The following is a 27,488-nucleotide window of genomic DNA, read 5'->3' as shown; positions in this document are numbered from 1 at the left end:
AAAAAATACACACAAACAACAAATTGTAACATGAGTTCAACTCAGATTGAACATGCAGGTCATGCAGAGTGCTGGTTTTTTTTTTCCTTCAAACTTACCTGCAAGGAGTTTTTAATGAGATAATAGAAATCCACAGAAAAATTGAACAAAAATGTCTAGTAAGGTTCTTCAGTACCTTATTACTGAAGAATTTTATTAACTGTGTTAATAGTTATAAAGAACAGCAGCTCCCTCCCTCTCATGGAATTGTTTTCTACTGTTGCATTTCCAGTTTATAATTGGAATGTTATACGCTGGTTTCACCTGGCACAGTCAGGAAGCGTTTTTATCATTGAAAAGAGTAAGGTTACTGCTGGCAGCTGTGATTTCAGAGCAGAAATAAGTATGTATAAGTTATTTAATAAGCCACATTTTCAGCCAACTGGTACAACCAAAATACATATGTTGGAATCCAGATTAAATGAAGGTAGAATATAGCAAATTAACTCTTCACAATAATATCAGGGCCATTACAGGCTTTCTTTCACATCATCAGAAATATAAATGTGTTATAAATGTGCTTTTTGTTTTGTATGAACAAATAGATGAATCATACTCACTTTCTGCCTTCTGATTCTTATTAAAACTGGCAAAAGGAAAGATTTTTTTTTTTTATATATGTATAATAAATTGTATTATGTGACTACACAGGGACTGCTTTGCTAGTCTTGCTTAAAAGCAGAAGGTGAAGAAAAAATGGATACATGATTTACTAGAGACCTGTGCACTTAGCTCTGTTGTGTCCAGGCACAATCTGACACCATTCTCAGGCAGAGCGGTAGATAAATGTTGGAATCTACTTGCCAAATTACTTAATCATGTTCATACTGAATTAAGGGACTTGTGTTAGGAGAGGTGGTCAGTCCAAGAAATGGCGGCAGAACGAGAATTTGGTTAGGAAATATATCAGGAACAGCCAACATACATTATCTTAAACGTATGAAAAATTGCTCTTCATGTATGTGAAATACTATAAAGAAGTATATATAATAATGATTTATAATAAAAGGAGAAAATGAAGGCAAAAATCAGCCTAAGCTGTGTGAAGTCCAAGTTACATATATTGTAAAAAATAGTTTATCACAGCCAGCATTAAGCACATTGACAAAACTCTGGAGTCTGATATCTGTAGAAATTTAGAGACTTCCCAAGCATTAAATATTAGAAGTCCAAGCAGCTAATTGTATATTTGTATATATAATGTCTCCTACAGCAGCAGTTCTTCGCATTACCTGGCTCCACATGTATGTGTTGTAGAGTGCTGTCAGCATATCTGGTCTCAGAATTTCATTACATCCTTGTTGCAGGAACATCTTGGCAAGTGATTTATATTGTCTCTGTTCATGCAAACGGCAACGAAGCACAGAAGAGACTTGTGAACACCATAAACAACAACACAGCTCTAGATCCCAGACACTTTGAGAGTGGAGAGATTTAGGCAAGGTACCATATGTTTTCATTCAGATGTGCATACAACTTAACATCTATATAATTAAGAATGTCAAGAGTATATATTAAAAAATGCGCATATAATCCCATTAAGGAAATGGCAAAAATATTTTTGGGGAGATAAGAGTAAACGATAGACTAAGGCGAGGCACTCAGAAGCCAAATACGTCACTGTTGCTTGAGTAATGAGTAAGAAGATAATGTTTGTAATGGTCATTATAAGAGAGGTTATAAAAGAAATGCATGACACAACATGCATTTTTTTTAAAACCTCTCCAATGACTTCAAGAGGCATTAGATTTCCGATGTCAATTGATGCACAATATATGAAAGTACATACAGTAGAGATGAGCTCACTCAAAAAGTAACGATTCTTTTTGGGTGGCAAAACAGAGACTGTCTGATGAACTGAACTAAAACATCACAACGTCACAGGTGACAGTTGTGATACTGCCAGTTGGAGACGTGTCACACAGACGCAGGTGCTGGCAGTGAACCAGGCACTTTCTGGCAGCACCTACAGTACCTGACTGCTCAGGGTGGTCCCCCACTTGGCCAGGAGGTTCCTGGGATCATCCACAATAACGCTGTACCTATCTTTGAGCTTCTCATAGGCAGCTTTATATAACTTCTGCTCAGAATGGCATAATAGGGTGTAACAAATCAAAAGAGAGTGAGGACACAGAGAGATCATAGTTCTAACCATTGAAACCTCTTTACATGGAATTATTTAAAGGCTGGGATTGAAGTTCAGACCCAAAAGAGAAAAATATATTAAAAAAAAAAACAGAGCGAAAATATTTCAAAATAGCATATACATTTCTAGATTTTCTCTGCAAGGCCCAATCTACAACTTAAGGAATCTATATTCTATCCCTGCCACTCTTCAATAGCCATTTTATGACTGACTTTCTTAATGAAAAATAACCGCAGAAGCAACTCTGTATGGAACTAGGTTCTTGATTTGAGTACAAAGAGAACACACTGAGATGCAAGGGTAAAATACAAGGTTATATCATCATCAGAGTTTTTGTAAGCCAAAACTATAATTCATCATCATAAAAACTACCACTTATATAACAGAAGACATTTAGGCAAGTTCATTGCAATGTCTGGAGCCCCAACTGCTAAAATTTTACTCATTTATGTTTCTCATATTAATTTTTTCCGTATTTGCTCTACCAAACAATAAGAAGACTGAACCCTAACAATCTTCCCTAACAAATTCTGGTTCACTGCTTATCAAATTGAGTATGAAATGCTAGCAATGATACTGGAATGGTATCTGTGGTGAAACAGTTCTTCTTACCAAAGCAGATAATACCGTAATACGTTTATCGACAGGTAAACAACTAAACATAATGTCAGGTGAAAAAGAATAAAATACTAAGATGTGAGAGTCTAAATATACACTGCAATAATGAAAAGCACCAGAGTCTGGTGTGGTTCACCAGCTCTAAGAATTCAGGTAGAACACGGTGCTTTTCAATGGGCTTTGTCTTGTGACAAACTCCAGTCACCAAACTCCACAGGTGATTTTAATCTGAAACCCAGGGGCGTTCATTAACCCCCTTTGCTACTATGCAGAGTTCATTGTTTCTTTTGCACTGCAGGAGAAAAGTAAGGAAAAGTTAAGTAGCAGAGCGGGAGAATTCAAGGCAAAATATCTGAAATGAAACTGAGCTATGGTAACTTCGGACATAACACCATCTTTCTAACACCGATGAAGATTTTTTCAGTGTTTCAAGAAAGCAATTGTTACTCTTTCTGTATCTTTTTCTCATGACAATCTACAATCAGTGTTTCTAAGTGAGGAGCATTAAGTCAGCATTTATTTACCATTCAGCAAAGACATTTCTTTGCAATGACAAAGTAACGGAACAGGGGTCAGGATTTCACTTTTTAGGGACTGTAAACCTGCCCTGTCCTAATACTAAGACAGACAACAAGAACAATCTCATCCTTCATGATTTTAGTCTGGCCTTAAGACACCTTTAAGCCAGAATATATTTAGATTTCATAAGGAAGATCAGCCTTTGACTCGGTATTAACATACACCCACTTGCTACTTCGGTATGAGACTCCACAGAATTCTTTAACACTTACCCCATTCATCAGCTGAGTTGCGTATTTAAAATGCTGGTTAATTGGAGAGTCAGCTACGTACTTAAAATTAGACTTGGTCTTCTCAAATATCTCCTTGTACTTACACTAAGAAAAAAAACCACCACAAAACATTCCAATGTTAATCCAAAGAAGGGTAAGCCAATGAAAACATATGATTTTTAGAAACAATCTGCAGCAAAACAATGGTAGAATTATTGCATATGTGAGTCTAATATATCTACAAAGAAAAAATAGTTGTAAATGTAGTAGTTTAGAGGATGGATCCATCACATTGAGAAAGCAATGGAAATTTCAAATCTTCGTAATTTTAAAGCTAGACTTAGAATCACTAGAAAAATTACTATGGAGCTGATATCTTTGCAAGAGGGGATAAGTAAAAGATCATTTGGCCTCTGTTTTCTTTTATAGTAAGAACTGAAATTTTAGATGCTATATACTAGTTCTGGCATGAATCATTCATATCAATGCCTAGGTCAGAATTGGATTCTCCCGCGAAAAATTTATCTACAATATAAGCAAGTGTCCAAAAGATATTCAGCAACAATTCAGACTGCTTTACTTACCCCACTGTAGAGCACCTTATTCTTTTCTGCCAGAGCAAAACTTGGAGTATCCCACGCATAACAGCCAGCGCCCCTGAGCCAGGCTAAGTCCTCCTTGTATTTAACCTGCAGAAAAGAAGTAAAAGGATTTGGTTTTAAGCAGCACCAGGTGGTAAGTTACAGTTATTCATGCTTTTCTGATGGACTCCGATTATTCACATACCTAATATCTATCATTAGTTGTTGGAGTTCCTGTTCTCTTGTACAATTAAGGGGTTATTGTATATAGACAGGTACGTACAATTACAGGTTGCTATAGGGCTAGGAAATAAATCCAAGCAAACGCAGCTGAAATGCATTAAGACTGTTCTGTTAATTTCAAAAAGAGATGGGCTGCAATTTTAGCCATCTGATTTGCTCTGTCCTTTCACAGATCTGCCAAGTGAAAGTGTAAATCACTTTAAAAATTTCAGCTGCCTCCCCTTTTTCAAGAAATAAGGCCTGGTTTTCATTTTGGAAACCTACTTACAACTTTCAGCTTCTCACATCCAGGAACTATTTGAACTCACATCACTAATAGCATCCGTGACTGCGCGATGATGGAAATGCTCCGGACGGTCTGGAATCGATCTCCAGATTCCCAGCTGACTCATATAATTTTCCTTGTATTTCACCTACAAAGAAAATTGAAGAATGAAGTAAAACAGTTTGAGGAGAGAACAGTCCAGACCATACAGTTTCAAGACATTCCTTTTTCTGAAACATCAAAACTAAAAGAGTGAAAATGAGATTAACTTGCATTCACCTTTGTAACATCAAAGGCAATCAAATGCATAATATTCCAAAGAATATTAATAGTACCGATCGTATTTTTCTAATTATTTGACACACTTAAATGGAACGATAGCATAAATGGCTTATTCTAAGGTATCAAATGACAAACACTAATTAGGAATGAAAGTGTTGTATACATACACTGCTAATGTCATCGGTGACTTTTCGATGATAGACGATATCCAAAGCATCTTTCACTGTGTGGTATTTGCCCTTGGTATTCTCAAAGGTTTCTTTGTAGCGCAACTGGTAAGAAAAAGAACATATAAAAGAATATATTATATTTATCTGTCAGGAATTGTTTTAGTTAAATTTCCTACCTCTTAGGAATGACATTCAGGGATATGTTGCCGTCCAACATCCTAATGTAAGCCCTGAGGAATTTTAAGAAGCCGCAATTGCCTATAATCAATTGCAATTTGACTGAGACTAATGGTGAAAATTAGACAGAAAAGTAGCCAGTGCATCTAAAGCAACATTGCAACCTATTCACCTTCAGACTGAAGAAAAAATATCAACGTATCACAGGACTACTCTCTAGAATAGCAAAAGTGCTACTTTTGGCATTAAAAACCTACTTATTCCTTCCTCCATGTCCTCAACTAGAAGAAAGCAGGAAGATCATTCCAGTCTTTGCAGAAAGACTTTCTCAGAGGAGAAATTCAGACATGCAAAAGAACTGGGATGCTCCTTTGCAATATCTAAAAAACATTCTTGAGAGAGCAGTAAGAATAATCACTGGAACAAAACACCAGCCCAGCACGTATCTTTTCAGGATACAAGGAGAATCTGAAATACAGAGCAAAGATCTCACAAATTAGTAGAGTCCTCTTAGCCATTGCCTTAAATCACAAATTACTATTCTGTGATTGAAGGAAAAACTCAGTTTCACCTTAATAACCTTATGTGCAGCAGCTCAGATAATTTTTCTCTCTAATCTACTTCTAAATTAAGAAACGAGCCCATTCTCAGCGACATGCAAGTTTACTTCTAACACAAAACTGAGATGAAAATATCTGAGAAGAGGTTTCCTATCCTGGCTCCAGCATCAATCACTTCACTCCAGTCTGCACTATTTGGAGTTTTCATGTGTAACCAAATTACTTCAAATCTATTTTTCCTTTGTTGTAAGACCATACTTCAGCACAATGGAAAATGGAAATTAGTTATAATAAATGAAAAAAAGCACTACAGTGACATCAAGTGAAAACTTAATCTCTGTCATATCAAATGGAAATGTATGTGCAAAGGGGGTTACATAGTTTACGACCCGGGCTGAGATACTCTCTGCTTTGCGTGATTGTTCTTCATTGATCCTTTTTCTGTTCTTTTCACAAAAAAAACAACCCAAGAAAAAGCAGCAGTGAAAGTGTTCAGGGACTACGTACATCACTGGCATTCAGGTAGGCTCTCTTGGCTCTGATCAAGACTGGTGTGTCCGGGATGGGTGTGTATTTGTCCTTCATCTTCTCATACTGGGTTTTATACTTTTTCTATGAGAGACAACAAAAGGGAAGAGTTATATCGTTATTCTTAGAAGGATTTGCTAATCCAGTATTACATTAGCACCCAGGGGTGCTACACCAAGTCTGTCTGCAAACAGACACTTAGAAACAAGTATCTTATAAAACACTAAAATTTTAAAAGTGTGCTCTTTTATCACAACTTGTAAAGGAAATCTGGAACTTAAGCATAACAGACAGAATATTAAATGACAGATTAAACAGATTTTAGCCTTGAAACTACCACTAAAATTAGAAATAAAACACGTAAACAGTTCGGTATAGTGGTACCAAACAAAAAACTGAAATATCTTACCTCGCTGACCATTTCCTTTACTTGCCGAGCATGTGTAAAGGCTGGAGTCTGACCATCAGCATGATGATGAGGTCTCTCCTTTGTGGCAAGTTCCACATACAAGTACTGCAGCAAGAAGAAAAGAATCAAAAAAATATCCATTTCAAGTAAGTCCTACTTTATCTCTCTGAAAAATGTCTGTAAATTCACACTGTATACATAGCCACACAATTTACCCCAGAAAAAATAGTTCATCTTTCGCTACCAGTGCTCTTGATGCTCCGTAACTGCCAGTAACACACTCACAAACCAAGCAGTCAAAAACACATGACACTAATGACCTCTCTGCCCAACATTCAGACCTGGTCTTAGGTAAAAGCATCCAGAAGGTCTGTTCTTCTCTGCTGAGTATCTTCGTTTTGTTCCACAAATTTAAAAATTCCACCAAATTTTTAGCTAATAACTCAGATATGAATAAAGAAATTATGATGAATAAAAGTAGATGGATAAAAACCTGTATTCCTCTGAGGAAGTCAGAGTTTCAGAGAATTTGAGCAGAACTGTACCGGGGTTCAATGCTCTATTTCAGATGGACAAAGCTCAAATGTCCCTTACAGATACATGGTCAACATGAAAATTCAAACGTCCTCTCCAGGAATTCTACATTGCTTTGAAATGGCCTGGGAAGATTTTGCTGCACTTTAATAAGAGGGATCTCCTGACTTTTTTTTTTTTATTAGTACAAATTTTTCACCTGGCTCTGTATTTTTTGTCCTTCCTTGGCTCTTAAGAAGTCAGGTGTGTCAAGGATGGAAGTGTATTTTGTCTTCAGCTCCTTGCCTGCAGCTCTGTAAACCAGCTGGAAAAAAACAGGTCTATGAATTATTTCTTGTGTAACATATGTTCATTTAGCAGCTGAACAGCTTTGCAATTGTAACATCTCACGCATTTCAGAAAAAAACAGTGAGAGGGTCTGAGCTTCATTATAGCTAACAAAGATGTGCAAAAATAATATGGAACTTACTTCACTCAAATGGGTTTTTAGCTCCTGAACCGCTCTGTACCCAGGAGTATCCAACACCACATTGTATTTAGCCCACATCTTCTTTGCGGTATTGGTGTATATATAATTAGACTGTAAAAAGAAAGGCAGTTTTACTCAAGAAGGTTTCATTATTCTTAGCAGTAAAGAAAATTTTACAGTGTAACCTAACAGTGCTTCGAAACAACTAAGTAGCTGCATGGCAAGGAATTCTGTCATCGGTCTTTACTCATTTTCATGTACTTAGCTTCCTGGAAGCGCATGTAAATAAATCAATTGTTGTTTGACACAGTTCTCAGAAGAAAAAATCTTACCCAAAGCTTACGCAGCTGACGAGCACGGACCATGTCAGGAGTATCATACAGGAAGCAGCCCAAGCCCTTCAACCACCTCAGATCCTCTTTGTATTTATTCTACAAGGCAATCAGAAAAAGAAAACTCAAAAGTTAACTTTTGGGATAATTTCATTAAACAGTCCCTAAACACAGTGACAAAGCATTTATCAATTACAGAATAGAATGCAAGTGATAGAAGCCAAATTCCACTTTTAGTATAAAAGTATTAGGCCTGCTAAATTCAAATACCAAGTATCTTAACAGGAGACACTTACATCACTCGTGATGTCCCCAACATAGCGGCAGTGCAACACCTGAGGAGTGAATGGCAAGGAAATCAAGTGTCCCTGCATCTTAAAGAAATCTGACTTGTAGATCAGCTGAAAGACAAAGGAAAAACAGCATTTCACATGTTTGATCACGTCAAATATTCAAAATCTCTTCTGTTTTTCATGTTAGGAAGACACGTACATCACTGACAGCTTCCTGCGTTGCTCTGACTTGTCGGATCTCTGGTGTGTCTGGGGTGGTATGAATCTTGTCCTTGTACTTGTGGTACGTCGCCCGATACAGCCTCTGTATCAAAGGAGACAGCGTTCTACATGTTAAAAACTTAAAATGGCAAGCAGTTTGGCAGAGTAGAAGCACTTGTCTTTTAAGGGCAAGTTTTTTTGCTAGGTATTACTTAACTACCAGAGAAAAGGGAGCAAACATACTATTTTCTAATCAGGCAAAGATTTTCCACAATTGTTTTTGATAGAAACATCTCTAATACATGGCGAATATGAGACTCTAATCCTACCAATATGTAAAACACTTTCACTTTCATCCTACTAAAGCCAATGATCAAAGAAGTGAGTACATACAAATAGAGCCTAAAACCATCGAGACCCAATGCCATACAGATACAATAATTTCTATGCAACTTTAATCAAGTAGCAGCAGATTGGTTAATAAAATTAGGGTGCAATGGATATAATATTATGGTAACAGTTTTACAGGATTACAAAAAGTTAGAGTTACCAAGAACCTTAAAAAGCCATACACAGCCCAACTCCAAGCCTGGATCAATGATCCCTTGCCATTCTTGACGGGTATTTGTCTAAACTGCAATTAAAAGCCTCAAAGAACAAGGATCCTACAACCTTCCCAGTCAATGTACTCTCATCATTCATATTCTGGGCGCTACAAATACAATTGAAAGCAAATACATATATTTACTGTACCTCGTTAATGACTTGATTAACTTTCTTCACATTTTCAAACCCAACATCTTTAGGTCCCAGAGTATAGCCTTTAGCTTTCATGTGTTCATAGGCCTCTTTATATTTCAGCTACAAAGTGGAAAAAGAAACAAAACCATACAGAAACTAAATTAGATTGTGATTCTACTTAACACGGCAGTTCTGACAGTAATTTATGCATTATAAAGAGACAGATTTTTAAAGATAAACAAGTGAGATGTAGTTATATTAAATACACTACACATCATCATTATTTTTACCTTTCTCATGTGGCCCAAGATTAATAATGTTTTAAACTTCTCTTGCATCTAATAAGGTATTCACATCTGCCTGAGAAAATTTATTTTGATAGTAATTGCTTCAGATAATTACGGGGTTTGGTAACATTTAAATTCTGTTAAGGCAAACATTATCAATGTTTGGGTTTGAGTGAACTAATAAGTTTTAATTGCCCTGACCAGCCATGTCTGGCATGTCAGGCCTTGCCTGAGCTTTGTTGAAAGCCCATCTTTCTTCAGCCCTCTCTCTGTCCTCATTTCCTGGATGGACATTGGTCCTATATCATTGGTAACGTGTCTCTAGCCCTGTCTCCCGGATTTATCTTTAACCTATGTTGTAGGCAACTTGTCTCCAGTCTCTGCTCTGTTTCCCATAGCTCCTGGCTGGATCTCCTGGATGGACCTCGGCTCTGGTTTCTCACCTTGTCTGGGACTGTTGATACAACCTGCTATCAGCACCCAGCTCTGCCCACCCCATTCATGTACTGTGGGACTTCACCCTGGATGATCGACCACTGCCTGTGTTGTGGCCACCCCCAGTTCCTGGCTTGGGCATCCACGTGGAACTACCCCGCTCTTGCTGCTCTCCGACAAACAATCTCATATCTGAGAAATAACGGTCTCAAACAGTTGTGTGCTCATACAGGATGGGCATCAAACGTTCCCTTGCATCTCGTGTTGTAGAAGGACATAGCACATTACAACTGATAGAAGGGAGATTGAGATGAGATCTCAGGAAGAAATTCTTTCATGTGCAGCTGGTGAGACCCTGGCCCAGGTTGCCCAGAGAAGCTGTGGCTGCCCCATCCCTGGAGGGGTTCAAGGCCAGGTTGGAGGGGGCTTGGAGCAACCTGGTCTGGTGGGAGGTGTCCCTGCTCAGGGCAGGGGTTGGGACTGGATGGGCTTTAAGGTCCCTTCCAACCCAAACCATTCTGTGATCCTATGATTCATTACTTACATCACTGCCAATATACTGGACTTGTTTAGCATGCTGAAAGCTGGGGGTATCTGTGGGAAGGCTGTAACCAGTGGGTAAAGCATTCACACCAGCCCAGCGATACAAATTCTGCAAGAGAAGAGAGAAAGAGTTTGTGACCAGTGTGTGTAATATTTGAGAGTATTCATTAGCTGCATAGGAAATCTCTTAATCACAACTGGCAAAAGATTTCCCCCACATCTGCATTATAATGCATTCTCATAGCTTCAAATTTTCCCACTTTCACTTTAAAGCAGTGAAATCTATCTTCTTTATCTGAAAAGCTAAAGACAGACATTAACTTTTAAATAAATTGCTTTTTTGAATATCAGAAACTCTGTGGAACCCAGTTTTACACTTACTTCACTCTGTATCTTGTTCGCATGATATGCCCGCTCCAAATCTACTGTTTTATCAGTAGGAATCATTTTGCCTTTAACATTTTGTTTATATTCACCACGATAGACAGCCTGAGAAAAAGAAAAAGTAATTAGAGGAGAGTCATAATGGTGATGTTCTCTCACAGTATGTATTGCTTGCATACATAAGGGAATTTTTCTTAAAAATCTGGATGAAAGTCTTCTGGAATCTGGCAATTAATGACTTTAGTGATTGTGTTCTTAATAAAGTGATTGTGATCTTAATAAAGGCATAGGCAATGAGTTGTAGATAACTAGCAATGATTAAATGATTAAGAGGAAATTATTAAAAAAATACTAAAAGTCACATTTCTAGAACTTGTGAGGTGATGGCATATGCGATACTGGGGGTGAAAGGTGACACAAACACTTACTTCGCTTAAATTCAAGGCACTGAGGACATTCTGGACATAGACAGGAGTGTCTACGACCACAGTGTAGTCATTTTTCATTTTTTCTGCCTTAGATTTGTACTTAATCTGCAGAGAGAAATTCAAGAGCTCTAATTAGTAAGGCTAGTTGTTGTTAACTGATTTTATTATATTATTATATTTACTATATTGACTATTTATTTTATTACTGAACTATTCCGTTAGTGAACTAGCATTTAAACAGTGTATTGAAATTATATCTACTTCCAGAGCAGCAAAGTTTAAATACATGTATATGGTTATTTAATGAATACTTCTTTAGAGAAGGAGATATATATATATATGTATAATTTTCCAGATTGTATTTGGAGTAGAATAAAGCTACTCCAGCTTTTTAATACAACAGAGTGAAAAAACTAAGAAGCAAAAGCAGTATCCACTCACATCACTGCGAAGATCGTAGGCATGTTTGGCATGGAGGATTTCCGGAGTGTCCCAAACAAAGCAGCCAATGCCTTTCAGCCAGTTCAGGTCATCCTTGTAAACCACCTGAGGTATCAGAGAAAACAAGGAATCTGTCAGACTTCCACTAGGATCTAACCCCTTATTGCTAAATCAGATCTGAAACACAACTGTCAAATGACGGCAAGTAAGGTTTCCAGTATTTTGACATTTTTTTTGGTTTGAGAAAATCAAAACAATTTCTTTTTGGAATTTAAATATTTTTTCTTCATTGCAGGAATCTTTTAAAAAAGTGACCCATGAACACGTGATTTGTGAACTTACATCACTGAGTTGATCGGTTACTTTTCGAACGTGGGTGTTGATCTGAAGATCTGGCAGACAGATCCATTCATGGAGATGGGTGCGGTAATCGATTTCACTGACTTTCTTCTGCGCATCCTTAGCGGAAACTATACCTACCATGTCTGGAATAATGTGGACTTTGGCTTTATTCTTTTCATAGACTTCCTTGTACAGATGCTGTAGAGATCAAGCGGTACATTAATAACTCTCACAAACAGTCTGAAGCATTAACTGTTGATAAATTTGAAGCAAAATTGTTGGTATTTTCATGGAATCTTAGTGGGGGAGCAATCACTTTGGCTATGACTCAAATTTACATCTTGCCTGCTCTAAAAGTAATTTGCAGAACTTTATCAAGGTCAATAAAATATAATTTTTCAATTTTCATTGTACTCACGTGGTGAAAGGAGGTAGACTTCGCAGTGCTCCGTTTTATACATAAACATATTAGACTACAGATTTAGCCACACAGGCCATTTAACAGTTGAGTCACAAGCTTGAGAAGACATTCATAGATGTATTTGGGAATTTAGCAAATCCCGAACATTGCCAAATGCATGTAGAATGTGATATCTGAAGGAAGGCTTTTGGATTCTTTGAGTAGCCTCTTCTGAGAGGTTTTATCAGGAAAACACATATCAGAAAACAACACTTACATCAATATTAAGCTTTCCAACTCTGAGGCACCTTGCTGTGTTGGGATCGTCCTCAACGCCTCTGGGGAGAGTGTAGAGTGCTTTAAACTTGTCATACTCTTCTCGGTATTTTACCTAAGCAGATGGAAAGAAAGGCAACAAGTAAGTGACTCCAGCGAGTCAACTGTATTTTAAGTGACTCCAGTGAGTCAACTGTATTTTTGGAACAAAATTCATCAGTAAGCAAAATATTTAGTGGAGTCCAACAATCACAGAAAGTCTTTTAAGCAGGTTCTTTGTTTTCTATTTTATTCTAAACAAATAAAGCACATCGTAACAATCATATTGTAAAAATAGTGACAGCTGACTAGAAGACTTTAAAAATAAATAGATGTAGAATAAACTATTTAGTTATTGTTCCAGTTCTTTCACTTAAAGATATCCATGAAGAGAGCAATCTCTCATAAGCCCTGAAGTGTAAGATTGTGTTCTTCTATACTCGGTAAAGCATCAGTTAAAGACATTTGGTGTTTTTCTGATCTGGATGCTGTTGCAATTTAGACTTAAAAAAAACTGAACCAGACATTTTCAAGAAACAGTTTCTATTACTATAAAATTTGACCTTTTTTTTTTTTTCCATTACATGCAGCAGCAAAGGACTATTAAACTGTTATCCAAATGATTATCACAGAAAAATTATCTGCAGATACTTATCATATCTAACTTAAATATCAAAGATAATAAAAAAACCCTTTTTATACCGATAGTATATGCAAGGCATGAAGGATTTCATTGCTAGAACTGATGATCTGATTAAAAAAAAGAAAGTATTTTATTCACTTACAATACTAGCATTGTGCTTCAGTTCTTTTGCACGTGCGAGAGACACAGAATCAGAGGGCAATAAATAGCTAGTAGCTTTCACTTTTTCCCAGGCTTCCTTGTAGAGATTCTGCAGGGAAACAGAAAGTCTCTGTGAACAGCAAAATTCTTCTCCTGGGTCATAACCGACGACGAATAGAAATCAAAAGCCCTTCTGGTTTTATTTACATGCCGTAACTATTACTTAATAACCAGAGGCTACACTAGTTTAATCGTGACTGTGCACATAAAGGGTGACAAAATGCTTTCTGAGTACTCATGTCCCTTCTCATACAAGGTCTTAATTTTGTTCAGGTGCAATTTTCTTCAGGGAATCCATTTATTAATGCATGTATTTTGAGATGACTGGAACTACAGTTAGAAAACATGCCCTCTGCCTGAAATACAGCATCTTTCCCATACTCAATCGCTGCCTTTGATAAGCTCTGTGTTTGGATGTTTATCTTCAAAGTGAACAAACAAAATAAAACAAAAATCTCACATAGTAACACCTTAAGAAAAAAAAATAAATGTGTAGCAATGCTTACATTGCTAAAGAGATGCTTCAAATTTTGAACTCTTTCAGAATCCACTGTTTCGGTCACAGTCGTATACTTGTCCTTAGTTTTGTGGTAATCCTCCTTGTATTTCACCTGTAAGATGAAAGACAGATTTAGTTATCCTGTTTCAATTCTCAGAAGAAGCATGGAAAAGCTGCAGAAGCAGAAAAAAAAGTAGAAAAAGTGGGGAGACTTACGTCACTAGCGTTTATACCACTCTGCAAAGCGGTCACATAGAGAGGTGTGTCAGTAACAACACCAAAATTCTGAAAATTCTCTTTTCCTGCGGCTGTATATTTTATCTAAGGAAACAAAACAAAACAAACATTAATGCTTAAAATGACCAGGAAATATCCTGCCAGCTTCCTTTAAAATCATTTCTAGACAACTGAAGCCCAGGATTTCAGCCCAGTTAAGACCAGCTTTAAAAGTGACAGGTCATAGAAAAGAATTACTTAATATATAGCCAGTATGAACTCAGGAATAATGAATTAGGACAGGTGTGAGTCCCAGTGAATCAGAAATGGAAGAAAAAAAAATCTTAGAAATATTTCCTTATTTGAGGAAAGCATGCTTACTTGGCTCTGGAGGTCATATGATTTTTTAGCGTGCAGGATTTGCGGAGTATCCCAGACGTAACAGCCAAGTCCCTTCAGCCAATTTAAGTCATCTTTATACACCACCTACATGGAAGAACACTGACTATTAGGTTAGGAAGAAATTTGCCTTCTGCTTGAAGAAAGTAGAATTTGTTTCGTCTCTATATTCAGTATCTTCTGCTTGTGCAAACTCAATGCAGAGGTTACCACTGAGTCTGAAACAGGCTCATTCAGTAATTCCCATTTATTTGGAAGTTTAGAAGATTAGCCCATCTCATGGTTTGACTGAATGATTTTTACCCACAGGATTTGCAAGGGAAACTAAACCAAATAATACAGCATAGTAATAGGCAATTAAGATATCAAATTTCATTAGGAAGGTTGGTTGGCCCAAATTGAGATATTTTTGACTATGGCATATGAAAAAGTGTCATGGTTTAGTGTTCCATTCACTCAGCTCAGACCCTGTGGGCTGATACTAGCCCAAACGAACAAAGAACAGACTTTTCCAGACCAACTGGATCCAGGAGGATTGTGGATGCTGTCCTGGCCCCTGTGCGAATCACAGCATTCCTAATTGCAATACATGAGGATCACTGCACTGCAGCAACGTTCTGACTGTACCATGGTACATCCACATCTCTTCCCTGCTTTCCATACAGTCTCATCCAGTCAAAAATAGATATTTGTGTTGATAGAAGTGACCCTTGTAAGGTTTCCTAAATGTTAACTTAATATTTTTCCAATTTATTTCTGAATAATAAATAACCAGATCATTAAAATGTCCCAAGAAAACTGTAAAAATGTAATTTTTGGTACTGTGCTACTAAGCTATCTAAGACCATGGTTATTAATTTCATATATAAATACTATGGAAGATATTTGAAATATTTTATATTTAAATAACTTAGAAAAAATTACATGAAAGGCTACTAAAATGTCAAACAAATAAATGAAACACATACATCACTCAAGATTTCCTGGGCTCTTCTGGCTTGAATAACATCATTTTCCTCAGGTGAACAACTCCACTGATGGAAGTAGGTCCGGTATTCAAGATCACTGAGGATATACTGGCATTTCTTGGCCAGCACATGATTCATCATGTCACTTGGAATATGGACATTTGCTTTGGTGTCTTCATAGTTCTTTCTGTATGCCAACTAAACGGGAAAGATTGGGGAAAAGGTGAGAAGAAAGAATAGTGGTTTTCTGCACAATTTTGACCCTAATAGGCTACAGGTTAAAGCATAATCTGAGGTCTGCTTTTCTGGATTTAGTGGCTAAAATCCCATGGGATTTAATAGGATGAAATCTTAACTTTGACATTAATCAACATTTATTCTGATGAGGTTCTAGAAGGACAAGAAGGACCTTCTTCACTTGCAGATTCAACAGCTGGTGAGAAAATTAACAAGACGAAGATAAAAAAAGTCCTGTGATACAAACATGTTTTTAATCTAGTTAAAATTCCCCTGTCCCGACAAAGATAGAACAGTTGGGATCATACTAACTTTATGCCCTGCATGACATGCTGTCTGTGCAGTGGTGACAATAACAAAACACCAAATGTGCATTTACTTTTCCAGTTCCTCAATTCCTATTTCAATTCAAAATTAACACTTTTTCGTTGTACAGCAAAAGAATCCTAAGTCATGTAGTATTTCTTACTGCTCAGGTTCTTAAATTGAAATACAAAAAAGGTTTCTCCCCCTATTCTAATCTGTCTAATAGCTAAACAAATCACTTCCTAATCCCCTAAATCATTTCAAGTTCAATTATTTAACCCACAGATGAAATAACCATTCAGGAAACACAAACACGTCAAAAATACTTATACTGGTATTATTAAGCATTGCATTATTTATGTTTAAATGTCACACTAAAATAAAGAAAATGGACAGTATCACAGCAAGACTGATTCTCTCCTTACCGCGCTCCTTATTTTCTGGAATGCTAGGGAATGAACGACACTGGGGAAATCACCGATCTCCTTTCCAGCCAGGTAATGGCCTTTCAGCTTCTCGTATATTGCCTTATATTTAAGCTGCAAAATATTCATGTGAAAATTTTAAAGTTTATTCTAACAACATACAGGGGAAAAAAAAAAAAGAGAAAGAATGGAAAATTCATACTAACCTCACTGTTAATGTAATTTGCATGCTTCGCTCCAACCAATGGAACATATTTCTCATCCAAAATGTACCCAGTGGGCTTGCTAATTTCCCAAGCATTTTTATAAAGTTTCTAGACAAACAAAACACATACAGGTTTTGGTAAAAACTCTATTGTACTTTCCAGAAAAACTCTGCCCATTTATACACACATGAAATACGACGGTTTTATAGAGTAGTTCCTTATTCCATGAATTGTCCCAATAAAGTAAACAAAGAATGCTCATTTTGAACACTCACCCAGCGTAAGACAAACAGAATAAGTGTTCGATTCAGGAACACTGAATTTTGACCTGAGCACAAATCTGGACTCATCTCTGCTTACTTTACTATATTTGGAATTCAACATTTCCCATCCAGAAGAGTAATAAAAATACCCAAAATGTAGATATGAACTGTTGTTTAAAAGTGCAGTATAGAACTGACATTGATCATCTTATAGACACGTGCAAAATTGTGAAAAATCTCCAAGTAGTACTATTGTTATTTATGAGAGTGTTAACTGTGTCAGGGGTACTTTTCTAATACATCATATTTTGTTAAATATTAAATATATTTACCTTCAAACTAAATGATGAAGTGCCTACACATATGAATGAGTAGTTCCGTTTTCAAAAAATAGAGATTTCCCATTAAAATTAGTGAGGGTCCTCAAAAGCAACTACTTAATAACGTAAATCGTCTACAATTTTTCCTCTCTTATATAAAATAAATATAAATTTCACCAGTAGTCTAGGAAGATATTATTGGGTGGAATTATAAAGTGGTTTTGTCATACAAAATCTACTACCACTACTACTACGCTATTACTACTCCCAAACAGCACATCGCAATGTTTTAAGATCAGTTCCTTATGCCAATGGATAACTTCGAAAAACTGAAGAACAAAGAGATTAAATAACTTTCCCAGTGCCACCCAGTAGACTAATGGCAGAAACAGAAATAGAACAGTTTTCTGAAGTCCAGTCCACATTCTGTTGCTTTCAAAATAAACAAAGTAAAGCTTAGTTAGATATTTATGGAATCTTACATTGCTGTATAGTAAGGACATGTCTCTGGCGTGGTTCAGCTCTGGAGTATCGTCAGACCCAATATATTGGCCTTTCTCAAGGTTAAATGTTTCTTTGTATTTCAGCTATGAAAGCAAACAAACACAATGTTAATTCCACAGGAGAAATAAATTATCCCAGCTAGTCGTCCATTAGAAGTAGACTTAATTAGAAGTAGTATTGATTTTCTGTTATGTTACCATATCTTCAGAAATGTTGTGTAGTATGTTCCAGCCAGTATAACACACAGGCAAACGGCATCAGTGTGTCACACCACAAAATCCACACAATATTCTAGTGAAATTAGATGTACTGACCAGCAAACACAGGATAGTAGCAACACCAGGAACTCCTCTAGGACTATACAACCTAACACTGTTCACCAAGAACAGGACTCAATATTAAACTACTATAAGCAAAATCTATGTAACATCAAAGTAAGGGACATTCCATATTCTACAGAAAAATGCAGATTATTTTGGATAGAAGTATTGTGTAGTTTGTTTATATCACTTCTTACTAAACTTATTTGCCCCAGTAAAAGTCTATAATTAGCAACGCATGCATATGCACACGCACACGTACATAAGGCTAAACACAGTATAGTTTAACGCTAAGCACAGTATAGCAAAAGCAATTAAGTTATCCATTAATTCTAGTAATATAATAAGTTTCTATTTAAAAAAAGGTACTTACATCACTCTGATTGACAGAGTTAACCTTCGCCAAAACAATGTCAGGAGTGTCAACCACACTGGTATAATTGGAAAAGTTATCGAGGGCTTCTTTTGTATATGCTCTCTGCAAAGAGATGAAATATTTTGTTAAACGCTGCGGATGAGAAAGAGGTGCTGATTGCATAATTGCTCAAATATTTTCTCTTACCTTATCTATCAGTTTTTGTGCATTCTTAACTTTCTTATGCTCCACCGAATCCAGAGGAATCCAGCCACAGCCACGAAGCCATTCCAAATCTGATTTATAAATATTCTAAATCATAAGAGATGATAAAAAAGGGAAGAAGTTATTTAATTCAGGGTGACATTTTTCAGTCTTACATAATATGGACAATACACTTAGACCAAACGAAGTGGAAATGACATAGTATGTAGGTAACATCACTTACATCACTTTGCAGATCATAGGCCTTCCTTGCCTGAATGCAGTCATTCTGGTCGGGATGGCAGGTCCATTCATGCAGGTATTGGCGGTATTCAATATCGCTGACCAAGTTCTGACATTCCTTTGCCGCCACAACTGACACCATGTCCGGAGGGATGTGAATTTTGGACTTTGTTTTGTGATAGTCTGATTTGTACAATCTTTCGTTCTGGATCTCACCGGCGTGCTCAAACCACACCAGTTTGGGATCATCTCTCATACTGGAAACTCCAACGTAGTGGCCTCTCTGCTTGACGTAGTCAGCTTTGTATTTAAGCTGATGGAAGAGGGGAGAAATACGTATAGAATCATCCCTTGTTCTATCTGCTCTGTTTTAAACTTGTGAACATCTATGGTTTTGTCAACACAAAGAACAGATAAAACAGGGAGTTGTCAACTGCACTCTTAGGTTTTCAGTACACGACCAGATAAAAATATGGCACAAACAGTAATGTTACTTTCCATAGTCCTTCCACTTCAAAATATATAGTTTTCTAGACAAATATGCTACCATTTTTAAGTAAACAGTATTTTGACATAAAAGTAAGCCTTGCTAGAAAATGTTAATAAGTGCATTGAACCTCAGCTTTGTAACAAATCTTTGGAACAAACTGTTTGAGACTGTCTGAAGAGTGGATATTTATTTAAGGTATTTACATCAGTGTTTTGATAAAAATGTATATTTTTATATATTACGCACTGATATCTGTAAACCCCACAATAATAAAGATGGCTGAATTGTCTAGAGGAGATGAGAAAAATTATTACCTCACTTTGGACATCACTTGAGTGTTTGGCATGACAGATCTGCACAGTGTCAGGAGGCAAGAGGTAACCAGTGGCTTTTTCTTTCTCCCAACCTTCCTTGTATAAATTCTGTGGAAAATGAAAGTGAGGAGGAAATCAACACTACTGTAATGAAAATTATTACTGTATATATGTAACCTATATTAAAATATAAGGAATCTTTCCTTTAAAATGTTCTTAATAAGGTAAGTTTTTTAAATTCCTCAGAAGAGTTATTAATGCAAGTGGAAACCGCCAAGGAGAGATCTCATACCTGGTTAAGAATTCTGGCTGCCTCTCGGGCCATATCGAGCTGTGGGGTATCTGTTAGAGTATAATTTGACTTGGCCTCATTCCATGCTTTGTGGTATTTAATCTAAAACAGAGAAAGAAATTACTACTTTGCAGCACCATCACAAAATTGGGAAAACGTAATAGCAAGCAAGACCCATATTTTATGCATGAAATAATGTATAAAACCCTGAATTTGCAAGGCTATCAGACATGACACATTAAATATATACATCCAAATGGGTATTTTTTTTAAAAAAGGAAATTATACAAAACAAGAAATTACAAAATTTCTCAGAGAAACTTTTAAAAATTTGTTCCAAGGCAGCTGGACGGAGAGGGAAGAAGTTATGCCACCTCTTTGGTCTACAGGGATGTACAGCCAACAGCCAAGCAAGAAGTGTGTGAACCAGGACAATAGATAGAACCAGACAATAGAGTCCAAGTGGCTGTTTATGTTCATGTTGTCAATGATCACAAATTCTATCAGCCAAGACTGATAGAAGGGCCTGGTTGCAGAATTAGCACTGGCTTTTCATGTGTCTAGGAAAGATGTTATTCTACTTGAGGAGCTTTTTTCCTCCCAAGTGGTGGAGATGAGCTAGTGAAGTCCTGTTCATCTTTGTGTCATACATTCACAGAGATTGACCAAGAATTCTTTTGCACTTTTTTTAAAGATAAACTAAATATCGTTTTCAAGATAAAAACCTACCATGTAAATACACAGACCAAGGCAGCAGCCTGGAAACACACTAGCAAACTTACATCACTAAGAATTTCACCGCTATTCTTTGCTGTGATATAATCAACTCTGTCCGCCACTGGAGTAAATGGAAGAGTTTCGGCTTTTGTACGGTATTTTCTCTATACAAGAAAAAAGATGAAGAGTCAGATTATACACAGATATTTTATCGCTAACACAGCAATTCTGAATACACAGACAAGACAAGAAAGTTTACACGAGAAGAAAATCTCTCCATGAATGCTGTTGAAATACTCAAGGTGTATTTTTTATTTAAAAAAATACTGATGTATCCAACCATTAAAAAATACTTTAATTTACAAATACCCTTAAGAAAATTTTAGTATGGAGAACCATTTTGTTACCTCATTCAAGAGATCTCCAGCATATTTGACATGGTTGATTCCAACAGAATCATTTGGCAACCATCCAATTCCCCGTAGCCATTCCAAATCAGATTTGTAAATAGCCTGGGAAAACAAAAGTGGGTCCATGCTGTTAGTTACACTTTCCTGTACAATCCAGCAAGATCCATAAATAGTGGCACTTAACTGGTTAAAAGAGGAGCAGTAGTTCCAACACGAGTATTATACCTGAATTTATCGCACTTCAAACTTGGCAATGTATAAAAGTGGCATATACTTATACATTCCTAATAAACACCAAAGCCAATTAAGTGAATTCAGCAGAGATTCCCACTAGTTAGAGCTCAAGCAGACTAAGAAAAGACAATACAGTAATAAGTTAAGTTCTCATGTTAACTTACATCGCTCTGAAGATCATAGGCTTTCCTAGCATGTATGACATCATTCTGATCCGGAAGACAGATCCACTGATGCAGGTAATGACGGTAATCGACATCACTGACCAAAGACTGACCGTGTTTGGCTGACAGGATAGACAGCATGTCTACTGGTAGGTGGCACTGAGTCTTCCACTTGGCAAAGTGTTTCTTGTATTCTAGTTCACTCTGAACTTTGCCTATGCCGAGGGCAAACTGCATTCTTGTATCTTCTTTTGCATTTGGAACTCCAACATAATGCCCTTTCTGCTTCTCGTGTTCCAGTTTGTATTTATACTGGGTAAAGAGCAAAGATCACCATTACTAACAGTTATCATGAAATAGCTCTTAAACCACGTGAAGAGCTCGATGCCTCTTTTGGTACTTACATCACTAGCAATTTCTCTGGAAGCTTTGGCTGCCTTGATTGGGATTGCATCTGCTCTCAAATCATAACTCATCTTCACCTCATCCCAAGCTTCTTTATACAGTTTCTGAAAAGATAACAAAATATCACACATATGCTATATACTCTGGCATTTGCCATTAAAGACACACATAGTTTACTGCCATTTGTTTGCTGAAATACCATGAGAATTATTTGTGCATTACTCCAGCTCCTAGCCATAAATACTGCTGCAAATCTTACCACCTCTCAAACATGTACCTGCAACACCAGTTTTGCAACCTCTACTGCATGGAAAGGAATTTGTAAAAGATTAGAAAATATTTATATGCCATGGGCTCTCATCAATTTCAACAAAATATTACCTTAATAGGGCATAATATTAATAATTTTTAAACAACTATATGCAAGCATTTATCTTAAAATGTCTAAATACTTTAAGAACACTCAGCAGAGGGAAGGGAAAGTTGCACACCCCATATGAAGACAAACTTCAATGAGATTCATGTGACTTAATCTTCAACTTTGTTAGTAATATCTTAGAATGTAAAATCCACAGGATACACATACTATTTTATAGAAATGTAGAAAATAGGATGATAAGCATACCTGGCTATAATTAGCAGCATTAGTCTTGGCTAGGTTGATTTCAGGTGTGTCTGGCATAATATGGATCATAGTCTTGTCCTTTTCCCAGGCTTCTTTGTATTTTGGCTGTTAAAATAGTTCATTTGATGATACTGTAATTACGGAATTTTACTTCTCAAGAACATAAAATCCCATAAATCTCCCCTGAACTATCATGTCTAAAAATTAATATGGCTTGAAAAGCATTAAATTTGACTTAAAATACCACTGATCAATTTTATATTTTAGCAGCGAGGTTTCTCTTTAACTGTTTATAGCCTCAAAACAACTTTAAGAACAATGTAACGTACAATGCTGACTTGCTCGGCATTCACTTTAGCCAGAACAACGTCTGGAGAATCAACAACACTGGTGTATTTCAGGCTTTCAATAGGCGTTCGATACACATTGTCGCTCAGGAGATCCTGGGCGTTCTTCACTCTCTTGACTTCTGGAGAGTCATTTGGCAACCAGCCAATTCCACGGAGCCACTCCAGGTCTGACTTATAAACAGCCTGTATCAGACACAGTCAGAAAAGGAAAACATCGGGCTTAAAATGCCTGTCTCAATTATGTTAAGTACAAAAAGCAGTTTATGTTTTAAAAAAAGTCAAATTGGCTACAGCTAGATTAATCCTTCTTATATACAAGAGATGATCAGTGTCAGAAGTAAAATACAATCTGGGAACCAGGTTTTAAGTAGTTCATTTCTTAAACAATATGCTCTAAATCTTATGCAGTTAAATAGAGGGGAAACAACCGCACAGAATTGCTGTTAATGATGATGAGTATTAAGATCTTAGAAGAGTTTTCCTGTCCCCTCCAAAATACTTATTCCTCCAGTCACTTCAACAATTTATAAGTCCAAACAAAAAATCAAGCTGCCCACCAGGGAATTTGACAAAAAGGACCAAAAGAGAGGTTTATATACATAATGGGAAGTAGAGCAAACTGGTGTAACTCCTGAAGTGGTATCAAGCAACATTATTTAAGTTTGAATCAAGCAAATCCTTCAGCAAGGTAGGTGAATGTCACTTCCAAAGTTCATAACTGAAACAGAGGAAGAGTGACTGACTGATAAGCAGCAAAGCCAAGTCAGGAAATCAGCTGCACTGACTCCTTCTGCTTTGAAATCAGCCACTAAAACATCTTACCTGCTATCTTACATAGTTTTCTTTCAGTTAAATAAATTTCCAATTCAAGTCAGATAAACATAATAAAAGTCACCTGATTCCAAAGTAGTAAACAGATGTTATTTCGTAAGTCCCATCAAAGTAATAGGGACAAATCCTTCCTCCTCTCCAAATGACAGTAATATGAAAGCATGCGTAACATAGCAGTTAGTAACAAAAGGTTTTATAAAATTTAGAGGCAATACCAATACTTTTAAAGGATAAAAAGAGCAGATAATAGCAGTAACATGAAAAACTGAAGAAGAGTCTAAAGATAAATCTTTTGTGACTGTATAATATCAAACCATCAGAATAAGGCTATAACATACTAAATAGCAACAGTATTAACTCCCCCATCTCTACTCATACACACATCACTCTGTAGGTCGTAGGCCTTCTTTGCGTGGATCACGTCATTCTGGTCGGGCAGACACGTCCACTGGTGGAGGTAGTGGCGATAGTCAACATCACTGACCAGTGTCTGGCACTCCTTGGCCGCCTGCACGGACATTGCGTCCACCGGGATGTGGACCTGGGCCTTCGAATCATGGTACGCCTTCCGGTAAATGCGGTCGTTCTGCAGCACCATGGCACGCGCGGCCCACGACAGCTTGGGATCCTCCTGGGCAGTTCGGCACCCGATGTAGTGGCCTTTCTGCTTCTCGTGTGTTTCTTTGTACTTGTACTAGAGAATGAAGAAATAATGTAAATAGCCACATATTTCTCACCTGAACATGACTAATGAACAAAAGGCTTTCAGCTTCCCAAGTTGTCAGCCCTTCGAACTGAACTTCACTCAGTTCTGCTGAGCTGGACACGGGAAGAGACAGGCGCAGCAACCACATGAAGAGGAGACTGTACCTCACTCGCAATGTCTCTGGAAGCCTTGGCGTGTTTGATGGGAATGGCATCAGCTCTTATGTCATAGCTTTTTGCCTTTGCCTCATCCCAGGCCTTCTGATAATGTTTCTGCAAAGAAAATCAATCACCCTTGTTACATGCGGTCAAGACTCTCTGACACCAATCTCTTTTTCTTGAAACCTACTCTGGAAGAGCAACTGTCTTGCTCTTAATTTCATAGTGCTTCACAAACATAATGATGTTATTCTCTTACGTTGCTGATGTTGAGGGCATTGACTTTGGACTGCAGCAAAACAGGAGTATCGGAAGGTATGGAAATCTGCGTCTTATCTTTATCCCAGGCTTCACGGTACAGACGCTGAAGAGAAAGGAAGCAAAATGAGGTTATAATATGGTCTGAACATGGAAAAAAACCCACCAACAGGAAGTATTTGCTAATTCTGATTGAAGTAGTTTCTGACTAGTCATTCCCATGGCAGAAATTCTACTCTACACCAGAAAGAAAAGAAATGGCACCACACAAATGAAAGGTAAGGTAAGGGAAAGGTAAGCTTACGTCACTCATTTGCAGAGCATTGATCTTGGCCTGGACAACGTCTGGTGTATCAGTAATGCTGGTGAACTTCATCTCATCTGGCCGCGTGCGGTACAGCCTCTCGTTCAGGAGCTCCTGGGCTTTCTTTGCTTTGACCACATCCACAGAACCTTCTGTCAACCAGCCAATGCCTCGCAACCACTCCAGGTCTGACTTGTACACGTTCTATAAATAAACCAAGGGTTACCGACGTTGAAGAGACAACTCTATGTGCAGAGAGGGTTTGTTCAAGGCTTTCCCCAAGCTCCTTCTCACACAGTTACACAACAAGCAGTCAATGAGACCGTTGTGTTTCAGGTCCTTCCCACACAGACCTGGAACCCTGTTTTACACAGCAAAGAAATCACTGATCTTTTAAAGATACTTCCTACATGCAGACCAGTGGTGTAAAAGTAACTGTAAGTTACTTTTCTCCAAGTAAACATCTCCAAGCCTGCCATAAAGCTTTTCTACAGCTACTCTCACTCACATCACTCTGTAGGTCGTAGGCCTTCTTTGCGTGGATCACGTCATTCTGGTCGGGCAGACACGTCCACTGGTGGAGGTAGTGGCGATAGTCAACGTCACTGACCAGTGTCTGGCACTCCTTGGCCGCCTGCACGGACATTGCGTCCACCGGGATGTGGACCTGGGCCTTCGAATCATGGTACGCCTTCCGATAAATGCGGTCGTTCTGCAGCACCATGGCACGTGCGGCCCACGACAGCTTGGGATCCTCCTGGGCAGTTCGGCACCCGATGTAGTGGCCTTTCTGCTTCTCGTGTGTTTCTTTGTACTTGTACTAGAGAATGAAGAAATAATGTAAATAGCCACATATTTCTCACCTGAATGTGACTAACGAACAAAAGGCTTTCAGCTTCCCAAGTTGTCAACTCTTTGATGCATTTCCCAGAGTTTCTGTCTTAGCACACAAAAAGCTCTGGTCCATTCAAAAGGCAGGCCTTCAAGCTCCCAAAAAGAGGCATTCCCCAAGTCACCCACAATTTTTTTTTAAGATATCTCTGTTTTTTCTTAACACTCGTAAACAAGGAAAAACGATACTGAAGTGGACGCTTGTGCACTCTGAGATCTTGCTGAGTACCAGCCACAATTCACATCTTTAGAGAGAAAATATTTGATGGCGGTGATTACAGGAACTGCAGGAATTCAGCAACAACCACAACTGCAGCCCCTACGCTAATCAGCTTTAAATTGTTGCTTGGTGTCTGAAAATTCACACTTTGTTTCCTAAGACTCTGAGCAATCTCACAAACATAGCAGATGTTCTCTTATTCACAGAGCAGCTACCAATAGGCAGCTTTAGGTGTTGAAAGACAGAAGTGCTCACAACAGGCTTTAAAATAACACAGAGGCGGAAAACACTACATCGCTTCCAGCTGAACTGAACTTCACTCAGTTCTGCTGAGCTGGACACGGGAAGAGACAGGCGCAGCAACCACATGAAGAGGAGACTGTACCTCACTCGCAATGTCTCTGGAAGCCTTGGCGTGTTTGATGGGAATGGCATCAGCTCTTATGTCATAGCTTTTTGCCTTCGCCTCATCCCAGGCCTTCTGATAATGTTTCTGCAAAGAAAATCAATCACCCTTGTTACATGCGGTCAAGACTCTCTGACACCAATCTCTTTTTCTTGAAACCTACTCTGGAAGAGCAACTGTCTTGCTCTTAATTTCATAGTGCTTCACAAACATAATGATGTTATTCTCTTACGTTGCTGATGTTGAGGGCATTGACTTTGGACTGCAGCAAAACAGGAGTATCGGAAGGTATGGAAATCTGCGTCTTATCTTTATCCCAGGCTTCACGGTACAGACGCTAAGGAGAAAGGAAGCAAAATGAGGTTATAATATGGTCTGAACATGGAAAAAAAAACACCAACAGGAAGTATTTGCTAATTCTGATTGAAGTAGTTTCCGACTAGTCATTCC

The 27,488-nt window shown here is 37.6% G+C and overlaps 1 protein-coding gene across 1 annotated transcript in view; it reads right to left on the bottom strand.

The window, feature by feature from the left end:
* NEB (nebulin) overlaps positions 1–27,488 on the bottom strand; it is a 118,811-nt gene that overhangs the window by 33,310 nt on the left and 58,013 nt on the right. Inside the window, exons 74-119 of the mRNA XM_074145650.1 lie at positions 27,271–27,375; positions 27,018–27,125; positions 26,030–26,341; positions 25,522–25,725; positions 25,219–25,323; positions 24,966–25,073; positions 24,478–24,789; positions 23,244–23,447; positions 22,915–23,019; positions 22,289–22,393; positions 21,885–22,196; positions 21,484–21,588; positions 21,142–21,240; positions 20,360–20,461; positions 20,068–20,175; positions 19,265–19,576; positions 19,024–19,128; positions 18,835–18,939; positions 18,120–18,224; positions 17,055–17,162; positions 16,849–16,962; positions 15,881–16,078; positions 14,895–14,999; positions 14,514–14,618; positions 14,305–14,409; positions 13,740–13,847; positions 12,917–13,030; positions 12,240–12,437; positions 11,898–12,002; positions 11,457–11,561; positions 11,026–11,133; positions 10,646–10,753; positions 9,392–9,499; positions 8,637–8,741; positions 8,441–8,545; positions 8,145–8,243; positions 7,813–7,923; positions 7,543–7,647; positions 6,810–6,914; positions 6,380–6,484; positions 5,133–5,237; positions 4,727–4,831; positions 4,179–4,283; positions 3,595–3,699; positions 2,015–2,119; positions 1,272–1,376 (exon numbers count right to left, since the gene is read on the bottom strand). Coding sequence (XP_074001751.1) covers positions 1,272–1,376; positions 2,015–2,119; positions 3,595–3,699; positions 4,179–4,283; positions 4,727–4,831; positions 5,133–5,237; positions 6,380–6,484; positions 6,810–6,914; positions 7,543–7,647; positions 7,813–7,923; positions 8,145–8,243; positions 8,441–8,545; positions 8,637–8,741; positions 9,392–9,499; positions 10,646–10,753; positions 11,026–11,133; positions 11,457–11,561; positions 11,898–12,002; positions 12,240–12,437; positions 12,917–13,030; positions 13,740–13,847; positions 14,305–14,409; positions 14,514–14,618; positions 14,895–14,999; positions 15,881–16,078; positions 16,849–16,962; positions 17,055–17,162; positions 18,120–18,224; positions 18,835–18,939; positions 19,024–19,128; positions 19,265–19,576; positions 20,068–20,175; positions 20,360–20,461; positions 21,142–21,240; positions 21,484–21,588; positions 21,885–22,196; positions 22,289–22,393; positions 22,915–23,019; positions 23,244–23,447; positions 24,478–24,789; positions 24,966–25,073; positions 25,219–25,323; positions 25,522–25,725; positions 26,030–26,341; positions 27,018–27,125; positions 27,271–27,375 — 6,075 coding nt within the window. The remainder of the gene's footprint in view (positions 1–1,271; positions 1,377–2,014; positions 2,120–3,594; positions 3,700–4,178; positions 4,284–4,726; positions 4,832–5,132; positions 5,238–6,379; positions 6,485–6,809; positions 6,915–7,542; positions 7,648–7,812; positions 7,924–8,144; positions 8,244–8,440; positions 8,546–8,636; positions 8,742–9,391; positions 9,500–10,645; positions 10,754–11,025; positions 11,134–11,456; positions 11,562–11,897; positions 12,003–12,239; positions 12,438–12,916; positions 13,031–13,739; positions 13,848–14,304; positions 14,410–14,513; positions 14,619–14,894; positions 15,000–15,880; positions 16,079–16,848; positions 16,963–17,054; positions 17,163–18,119; positions 18,225–18,834; positions 18,940–19,023; positions 19,129–19,264; positions 19,577–20,067; positions 20,176–20,359; positions 20,462–21,141; positions 21,241–21,483; positions 21,589–21,884; positions 22,197–22,288; positions 22,394–22,914; positions 23,020–23,243; positions 23,448–24,477; positions 24,790–24,965; positions 25,074–25,218; positions 25,324–25,521; positions 25,726–26,029; positions 26,342–27,017; positions 27,126–27,270; positions 27,376–27,488) is intronic.

The sequence above is a fragment of the Numenius arquata genome, chromosome 3, assembly GCF_964106895.1.
Source record: "Numenius arquata chromosome 3, bNumArq3.hap1.1, whole genome shotgun sequence".
NCBI classification, from domain to species: Eukaryota; Metazoa; Chordata; class Aves; order Charadriiformes; family Scolopacidae; genus Numenius; species Numenius arquata.
This window is presented reverse-complemented; position numbering and strand designations above follow the sequence as displayed.